At 43.4% G+C, this 10000-nt stretch overlaps 1 protein-coding gene and 1 long non-coding RNA gene across 3 annotated transcripts in view; one reads left to right on the top strand and one right to left on the bottom strand.

Annotated features, from left to right (window-relative positions):
* The window catches only part of LOC138970916 (uncharacterized), a 72208-nt gene extending 63109 nt beyond the window's left edge, over positions 1–9099 (bottom strand). The window contains exon 1 of the long non-coding RNA XR_011457109.1: positions 8782–9099. This is a non-coding gene — a long non-coding RNA (uncharacterized lncRNA). The remainder of the gene's footprint in view (positions 1–8781) is intronic.
* LOC138970899 (glutamate receptor ionotropic, kainate 2-like) overlaps positions 1–10000 on the top strand; it is a 47983-nt gene that overhangs the window by 9821 nt on the left and 28162 nt on the right. For both annotated transcript variants that reach the window (XM_070343477.1, XM_070343476.1), the window contains exons 6-8: positions 389–442; positions 1633–1726; positions 7363–7529. In XM_070343477.1, coding sequence (XP_070199578.1) covers positions 389–442; positions 1633–1726; positions 7363–7529 — 315 coding nt within the window. The remainder of the gene's footprint in view (positions 1–388; positions 443–1632; positions 1727–7362; positions 7530–10000) is intronic.

Raw genomic sequence — 10000 nt, 5'->3', positions numbered from 1 at the left:
ATCGTGTGTCATTCGGGACAGTAGACATGACACCTGACCTTTTGTCACTGTCTCATATACTTCTTTTCTTTAAATAATATGTGTTGGGATATAAATATATATATATATAGAAAACAGGTCGACAGGCAGACAGTCAGTCAAAAGTGTGTATTATTGATTACCACTAAAAGTGAAAGGAACATAATGTTTACTAGCTTGAGGTCCAGGGGTAATAAGCGTAAAAATCGCTTGTTCACTTTCTTTTGTTGCACATTTGGTATGCATGTAGAGCACTTACGTCTCTTTGTTTCTAAGAGCGTAAAACCAGTGTCCGTTTTGTATGCATTCAGAACGCTTACGCCCCTTTGTTTCTGAGAGCGTAAAACCAGTGTTTTGTGGGTGCGTGCAGGCCAAGCAACTCCACCTGCTTCACCACACCATCGACTGGTTCGTCACCTACCCCGTGAGTAGTGTGTGTGTATTTCTGGTTCAATTTTACACAGGTGCGATCACATAACATTGCTGTAAATGTCAGGACGCCCCCTGTATGGGCTTACACAATCATGACAACACAAACTGTGACGAGCAAACTCAAAACTTCCTTTGTTTCTGACTGCCAGAAATGCATGGGAGAAAGCGGGGTGCGTCCGAAAAAAGGATGACAACAACGATGATGATGGTGATGATGATGGCGACGACGGAAATGATTTTTGACTATGATGAGGAGGAGGGGGGCAAGGATTAAGTCCATTTTGTGGACGACGGTGAAGACGCCAATGACGCCGACGACTGAAGAAGAAGAAGAAGAAGAAGAAGAAGAAGAAGAAGAAGAAGAAGAAGAAGAAGAAGAAGAAGAAGAAGAAGAAGAAGAAGAAGAAGAAGAAGAAGAAGAAGAAGAAGAAGAAGAAGAAGAAGAAGAAGATGATGATGATGATGATGATGATGAGCACCCGATGCATACTCATTTGCATAGAATACGGTATGATGTGACTACGAGGGCCTCCTGGCGTATCCTGGGTAAAGTCTGCGCATGCCTGTAAGGGGGTGAGCATGATCGTGGGGAAATGGCCAATCAGAATCTTTGCGAATCTCACAGCATCTTATGAAACGCATTTCGGCACTTTGGTAACACCTTTCCCAAATACAGGGTGACCTCCCAAAAATGTAACCCTAAAAAATGCTGATAACTTCTACATCTGTTGACTGAATCACTTCATATTTAGAGGGCATAAACGTCAGTCAATGCATGACTCTTCCACAGAGTGCTAAGTTTATTAAATGGTCTGACTTTTGTGCAATTTCAAAAAAGGTTGCCAAATTCGGCGATCGACTCAACTGTACGAGGTTTGAAATTGAGCGGTAGCGGTGCACCATCATCATCATCATCATCATCATGGTGGTGGTTGTGGCCATGACGACGACGACGACGACAATGATGACGATGATGAAGATGATGATGATGATGAAGATGAAGATGGTGATGATGATGATGATGACGACGACGACGATGACGACGATGATGATGATGATGATTGTGATGATGACGATGATGATGATGATGATGATGATGATGATGATGATGATGATGATGATGATGATGATGATGATGATTGTGATTGTGATTGTGATGATGACGATGATGATGATGTGCAGGACTTTGAGGACGTGATCCAGGAAGGGGAGTGGCCGGGTTCGCTGTATGGACTGAGTCTCCTGAACCATGAAAAGATCCCGGGAAACATCACATGTACCGTTCTTTCCTCTACTTTCCTTTCTTTTTATGGCCATTTGTCGTATTCCTTTTTACATTTAGTCAAGTTTTGACTAAATGTTTTAACATAGAGGGGGGGAATCGAGACGAGGGTCGTGGTGTATGTGTGTGTGTGTGTGTGTGTGAGAGTGTGTGTGAGTGTGTGTCTGTGTGTCTGTGTGTCTGTGTGTGTGTGTAGAGCGATTCAGACTAAACTACTGGGTCGATCTTTATGAAATTTGACATGAGAGTTCCTGGGTATGATATCCCCGGATTTTTTTTTCATTTTTTCGATAAATACCTTTGATGACGTCATATCCGGCTTTTTGTAAAAGTTGAGGCGGCACTGTCACACCCTCATTTTTCAATTAAATTGATTGAAATTTTGGCAAAGCAATCTTCGACGAAGGCCGGGGTTTGGTATTGCATTTCAGCTTGGTGGCTTAAAAACTAATGAGTGAGTTTGGTCATTAAAAATCGGAAACTTCTAATTATAATTATTTTTTTATTAAACGATCCAAAAACAATTTCATCTTATGTTTCGTCATTTTCTGATTCCAAAAACATATACATATGTTATATTTGGATTAAAAACAAGCTCTGAAAATTAAAAATATAAAAATTATTATCAAAATTAAATTTCCGAAATCGTTTTAAAAACTATTTCATCTTTTTTCTTGTCGGTTCCTGATTCCAAAAACATATAGATATGATATGTTTGGATTAAAAACACGCTCAGAAAGTTAAAACGAAGAGAGGTACAGTAAAGCACAGCGCAATCGCTACCGCGCCAAACAGGCTCGTAATTTCGCCTTACGCGACTTGTTTTTACATTTAGTCAAGTTATGACTAAATGTTTTAACATCGAGGGGGGAATCGAGACGAGGGTCGTGGTGTATGTGCGTGTGTGTGTCTGTGTGTGTGTGTGTGTGTGTGTGTGTGTGTGTGTGTAGAGCGATTCAGACTAAACTACTGGACCGATCTTTATGAAATTTGACATGAGAGTTCCTGGGTATAAAATCCCCGAATGTTTTTTTTCATTTTTTGGATAAATGTCTTTGATGACGTCATATCCGGCTTTTCGTGAAAGTTGAGGCGGCACTGTCACGCCCTCATTTTTCAACCAAATTGGTTGAAATTTTGGTCAAGTAATCTTCGACGAAGCCCGGACTTCGGTATTGCATTTCAGCTTGGTGGCTTAAAAATTAATTGATGACTTTGGTCATTAAAAATCTAAAAATTGTAAAAAAAAATAAAAATTTATAAAACGATCCAAATTTACGTTTATCTTATTCTCCATCATTTGCTGATTCCAAAAACATATAAATATGTTATATTCGGATTAAAAACAAGCTCTGAAAATTAAATATATAAAAATTATTATCAAAATTAAATTGTCGAAATCAATTTAAAAACACTTTCATCTTATTCCTTGTCGGTTCCTGATTCCAAAAACATATAGATATGATATGTTTGGATTAAAAACACGCTCAGAAAGTTAAAACAAAGAGAGGTACAGAAAAGCGTGCTATCCTTCTTAGCGCAACTACTACCCCGCTCTTCTTGTCAATTTCACTGCCTTTGCCATGAGCGGTGGACTGACGATGCTACGAGTATACGGTCTTGCTGAAAAATGGCATTGCGTTCAGTTTCATTCTGTGAGTTCGACAGCTACTTGACTAAATGTTGTATTTTCGCCTTACGCGACTTGTTTCTCCTGTCTTGGGTTCAACCGTCTTTCGGTAGCAGTGCATGTTTCGGATCGGAAGAAGGGGGATGTGAGCCTCATGTTTAGGCTTAGGGTTATAGTGTTAGGGTTCTGCTCACATGCACTGAACGCATTGGAACAGCGAGTCGTAGAGAATAAGTCTATCAAGAGATCAGGAAGCAGTAACCGTTGGAGGTGTGACTTGATTGTGCACCTCAGGAAGCAGTAACCGTTGGAGGTGTGACTTGATTGTGCACCTCAGGAAGCAGTAACCGTTGGAGGTGTGACTTGATTGAGCACCTCAGGAAGCAGTAACCGTTGGAGGTGTGACTTGATTGTGCACCTCAGGAAGCAGTAACCGTTGGAGGTGTGACTTGATTGTGCACCTCAGGAAGCAGTAACCGTTGGAGGTGTGACTTGATTGTGCACCTCAGGAAGCAGTAACCGTTGGAGGTGTGACTTGATTGTGCACCTCAGGAAGCAGTAACCGTTGGAGGTGTGACTTGATTGAGCACCTCAGGAAGCAGTAACCGTTGGAGGTGTGACTTGATTGTGCACCTCAGGAAGCAGTAACCGTTGGAGGTGTGACTTGATTGTGCACCTCAGGAAGCAGTAACCGTTGGAGGTGTGACTCAATTGTGCACCTCAGGAAGCAGTAACCGTTGGAGGTGTGACTTGATTGTGCACCTCAGCCCAGGTAGCTTAGTTGCTAGAGCATTCATCTTGTCATTTGCGGGTCCTGAGTTCTAATCACTAACGAGACAGAGGCGTCAACTTATGCACAAACTCAGAGAAGGTATCCATGTCCTACCCTCTTGTCAACACAGTAGCGCGTAAAAGACCACGGTCATTCTGCACGAAGTGCAGGTGGCTGGGTACACTTAAAATACCCAATCACTTGGGTAGCTCAACTCTGTTGCTGCCAGATTTTCTGTTTGGAAGAAGCGACCTGAATTCCCCAGCGATGGGCCATGTCCAGTTGTTTTTCGGGGAATCCACGCACGCAAACACACACACACAAACACACACACACACACACACACACACACAAACACCCACTCACACACACACACACACACACACACACACACAACACACACACGCACTCGCACACACACACACACGCACGCACGCACGCACGCACGCACGCACGCACGCACGCACGCACGCACGCACGCACACACACACACACACACACACACACACACACACACACACACACACTCTAAACATGTATATGTCACAGGGGAAACCGGAATCCAGGGGGATCTGGAATCGCCCTAGGGGAAATTGGAATTCTAGTTTCCCCTAGGTCACCATCAGGTCTATTTCTGTAGTCAATGAGATCAACTTGCAGACGCAGAAGAAAGGTGAGATTGATCATCGGCTTCCCAGATGGTGCATTTTGGTGGACTTTTCTTGTTGAGCAAGATGTACACGTTTTCAGGAAAACATCAATTGCGTCATACTTTATTCCAGAGTAATTGGTTTTCACCTCGTGCCATGTTTTGTCGCGCCCAGAATGGCACACTTCCTCATGACACTTCTTGATGGTCTCAAAGGTGTCTTCTTTTGTAACAAGAGGAGTTTTCGCCTTCACGCAGTAAACAAGTGTCCGAGTTCCAATTGTTTGGAGGCAAAAATGTTGGCCAGCCCTGTGTTTGAACTTGGCTCCTTGTGCACATTTCGCTCCTTTGGCCAGCTGAAGAGCTTGAAGAATATGGTTGTATTTGCTCTGTGATGTACAAAACGCCTCCTTCTTATTATCTTCTAAAGTCATGATATGATCTTCCAAGAGTTGGTAAAATTTATCTTTTTGCTCCATGGTAGAACATGTACAAGTAAGTACAACTGGTTTCACATTACAGTAAAACTACTGTCGCCAACCTAGGCAAACATGAAAGCAAGTAGCAGATTTTCCAGAGTTGTGTGTAAACAGTGTTCACATTGTTAAATATAATGATCAACTCGACACTACCGATGTGTGCATGATTATCATTCCTCATGCTTTAAACTAAAGGGAAGTATGACTGATGATTACATACTCCGCTTATTGTCGAATTATGAGCGAAGTAATAGTGTAGGTAGTCATGTTTAATTCGCTTTGTAATTTGCAAAACATTCCACAAAGCATGTGTCTTCTTCTTCTTCTTCTTGGCGTTCGCAGAGGTTACACAATCAGTCCAGCACTGGTGATAAATGTTGTCGTTTTCTCCAACTCCTGTCGACTGCCGTATAGTTTGGTCTGCAAGGGAGTTGGTGACGGCCACACTTCTTTTCGTTCCTCATCTAGTAAGGGACATCGCTGTAAGATGTGTTCCGCTGTTTGGTCTTCTTGGCCGCAGGCACAGGTTGGTGATGGCGCCAGCTTGAACTTTCGGTTCATGTGAGCATTGAGCCTGTTGTGGCCAGTACGCAGCCTGATGAGTTTGACTTGCTGCTCTCTGGACAGTGTGTGGTAGTCATCTCTGTTTGTCCTTGGCCTCATCAACGCCTTGATGATTGTCTTCTGCTCACTAAAGCTGACACTGTTTTCAGGTTGGTCTTCCACGGCTCCTTCTTTCGCCAGCTCATCTGCCCTTTCATTTCCTGGTATCCCACAGTGTGCTGGTATCCACTGGAGGACAACTCTTCTGGTTTGTCTGACTATCTGTAATGCTTTGGCCAGCTGTGGGAGTTTGTCGTTCTCTAGGGCCTGAAGGACTGAAAGGGCGTCCGAGAGGAAGACAACTTGGTAGCAAGGGTCTGCGGAGTCCTGAACCAAGGAGGCGGCCTGCATGAGAGCTTCTGCTTCTGCTTTATAGTTTGTGCAGTGTTTGCCAGTGGCAACGCTGGATGTAGCTGTATGTCCCCCAGGGAACTGGATGAGAATGCCTGCACCTCCATTGAGCACGGCGTTAGTTGCTGATCCATCGGTGTATACATGGATCCACGCCTCTTTTGGGTACTGTTCGTCGATCAGGGCTAAGGTGAGTGCCTGTCGAGCTGTGTCATTCTGATCTTCTCCTGAGGTAACATGTGGAACACTGGTGCAGATCTGGATGCCTGGTTTCTCTGTTGCCTTGGGGGTTTCCTCTTCTTCTTGGGTCAGAGGTAGAGTGTTCTGTGGGAGGACTTCCCTGTACTGTCGAGAAAGTCTCTTGCTCTCGTGTACAAAACTGCTCCGTTTGAGCCGGTTCTTGGTGAGGTTGCTCAGTCTGTGCTTCATGGGGTGGTCGGGTAGGCACTTGAGCTTCTCGGCCTGTACCATAGTCTTGGCTTCTCTTCTCTGACAGAGGGGTTGGATGGTGGTAAGCTTCTCCATTTCCTTGATGGGCGTGGATTTCATTGCACCAGTGATGAGTCGGAGGGCCTGGTTTTGCACACGGTCAAGGGTCTGCAGGTTTGTCTTGGCTGAGGTTGACCACGCTGTGGAGCCGTACTCGAGGTGGGGTCTGATTGTTCCCTGGTATACTGTCCTCAGTATCTTCTCGTTCGCTCCCCAGGTGGTACCTGCCAGCTTCCTGAGTATGGCTAGCTTGCGCCGGGCCTTCGTCTCTGCCTGTGCAATGTGTGGTTTCCAGGTCTGCCGTCTATCAAAGGTGACACCAAGGTACGTTGCTTCTTCATCCTCTCTCAGAGGAGTTCCACCAAGCCTAATGGTTCCGGCTTTAAAGCATGTGTTAAATGCAAAACAATGTTTGTGAATATAATATTTATCAGCAGTGAAACCATTCATAATACAAATTCCAATTTCCCCTAGGGCAAATCAGAATTCCAGTTTCCCCTAGAGAAAGGATTCCAGTTTCCCCTAGGTGAAACTAGAATTCCAATCTCCACTAGATACATACACCACCACCCTCGCCTCGATTCCCAGTCTATCTGAAAACATTTAACCAAAAGCTGACTGAATGTAAAAAGACGTGACTTAGCTCTCCATGCACAGACTTCCTGCAGCACAACATGTCGCGCCTGGACCTGGGGCTGGCGGTGGACGTGGTGGGCCTCATGCGGCACGTGCTGCTCATCTCGTCGGACGACTGTCAGACCGCTCCGCAGGGGAACCAAAGGGAAGTCATGGCCGAGGAGTTCAAGTTCCACCTCAAGAACAGGGTGAGTCGGCACTCGGCGAGGCATGCAAGTCAATTGTGTTTTTCATGGGTTTTGTTTGTTTGTTGTTGTTGGGATTTCGTTTTGTTTTTGTTTTCTTTGCCCTGGTCCTGTTAGCCTTTTCCAAACTGCTTGATTCTTGTGGGTTTATTTTTCAACATTCCTTTTGTTTTTGTGAGATTAAATCTAGCCTACACTGTCCGATCATTTCGTCATGTGAAGCAGTTGGAACAAGGCTAAGCTACAAAGCATTAATAAGATCTAAGCACTGAAGCCAAAGCAGGCTTGAAAGCTATGGAAATAAATTTATCCTACATACGTGAGAGAGACACCCGTGAGATAATAATCGTTCAAATCACACGTGTGTATATCATGTAAATGAGGTCATGTCAAGCAAGTCTGGCAGGGACCTGTTTTTCCACTGCTTATGATGCCAAAGTCACCGAGACAAACGTCATTATAGAAACAAAAATTGCGCTGGCTAATTACCCTCGATGAATCTTTAGAACTATAACACGTCACGCCACACTTTCAGAGTGACGTTTTTTTCTTTGACGTAATAGATTGCACGAGGCTTTAGAAGAGATCGAGGTTCCAAAACAAGCTCCTTCAATTTAGCTGCCTCGACTGCAAGACATTTTCAGTAAAATACACGTAAGTACAGTATGTAGGATAAACAGAATACTACATGGCTTGCTGTGTCGTACCAGATTTACACTCGTTGCTTTTTCAAATAGTGAACAGCTCGCTTTCGCTCGCAGTTCAATATTTTTAAAATAAACTTGTGTAAATCTGGTACGACACAGCAAGCCATGTAGTAGGGGAAGGGCTCCTAATATGGACCGGCTCCTAATATGGACCACCTCCTGTTCTGACAAACTAACGGCGCTAGAGTGCCCAAAAAAGTTTTATTCGCTGTATTCACCCTCTCTGGATAACTTGCATTTGTCATCATTTTCACGAGTTTTCATTCACAAACATCTGGGAAATAAATCTCATGTTCCCCATGCAATAACTCGAGGTGGTGAATGGGTTCGAGCTTTCAGGTGAAACGTGGATTGTCAAAGTAAAAGCCAATCAGGCTGATTGTTTGATGTGTGGAACCATCACGGCTTTGGATTTGTGTTTCTGAGGACAACGATTGTAAGCATTCACTCTCAAAGACCCAATCAATGTTGATAATTACCGCGGCGACTCATAGTCAATTTGCAACTTATCTCTGTAATCGCAAAATCCACAACGAAAAGTCATAAACACTTAAAAGAAAAGAAATATGCTCAACACTTACTGAACTCACAGGTATGATCGCAGCTCTGTACATTTTCAGACTGGAAGAAAAGCGTCAACAAGCTACGTTTGACGTCACATACAAGTTTGACGTGTTATCTCGTGCTACTGTGACGATGCTTTGTGGCCCGGAGTTGGATTCTAAAATTTCGTCTCCCTGTGGGTGATTGTGCATTTTGTTGCACAACCAAAATGATGACAAAAACGATGTTTGGTGGCTTGTTGTCAGACCAGCATTTTGTTGTTGGTCCTCGGGGAGCGTATCGCCTTTTGTCTCATATTTATCAACCGCGGCCTTCGGCCTTGGTCGATAAAGATGAAACAAAAGACGATTATGGTCCCCTTGGACCAACAAAAAAGCTGGTCTGTCAACAAGCCACCAAACATCTTATAATGTCAAAACAGTTGCAGAAACACAAAAAACCGTCAGGCTTTTTCTCTTTTTTTCACTTTTGGCAGCGATCACTCTAAATTTGCCGCCTAAAACAGACTCGTTTCTGCCCACAGCCAAGGCTTTTATCACACAAAAATTGCTATATATGACAGCTAAGACCGTATTTGTTACATGTTAGCAGGTTTGACCCCGAGTTTCTACTGCAAACAGAAAATAATAGCAAAATCTCAAAGTATGTGCGAGTCCCCTAATATGAGTGCCCCAAAGGGGTGGTATGGGAAGGGCCCCTAATATGGACCACTTTTTGTTTCATGCTGATAACTAGCTTGTTTTCTTGCGAAGAAGTTTCATTTTGTGGTTGGTAGTCCTAATTAGAGTGAAATAGCTTTGATAGACCTTCAGCAAAAATTAAATACAGAAAACATCACAAGTGGTCCATATTAGGAGCCTGGGCGCCCAATATGGACCAGTGAAGCGGCCTTCACGAATCACTGTAAAAAGCCCCCTATACTTCAAAATAACATGATACAACTTAGTGTGCAAGTCAGACTTATTCAAATATGCTTTAGATTTAGCTGTTTCGGGTTGATGAGAGCATTATTTGAATCACACCAGGAAACTGAAGAAGCTTATCAAAAACAGAGTGAAAATAAGTGAAATTATCAACTTCCACAAAAAAAAAGACTATTTGTTATATTTTTTTGAAATCTCGAGGGCTACTTATAGGTTATTTTCAGCAAGCTTCTTAATGAATTAATTAAAATTGCCTTTAGTTTTTATTTTCTTCGATTTG

Source organism: Littorina saxatilis, linkage group LG7 (genome assembly GCF_037325665.1).
Source record: "Littorina saxatilis isolate snail1 linkage group LG7, US_GU_Lsax_2.0, whole genome shotgun sequence".
Taxonomy (NCBI): domain Eukaryota; kingdom Metazoa; phylum Mollusca; class Gastropoda; order Littorinimorpha; family Littorinidae; genus Littorina; species Littorina saxatilis.
The sequence above is the reverse complement of the archived record's forward strand: the minus strand, read 5'-3'. Positions and strand labels throughout refer to the sequence as shown.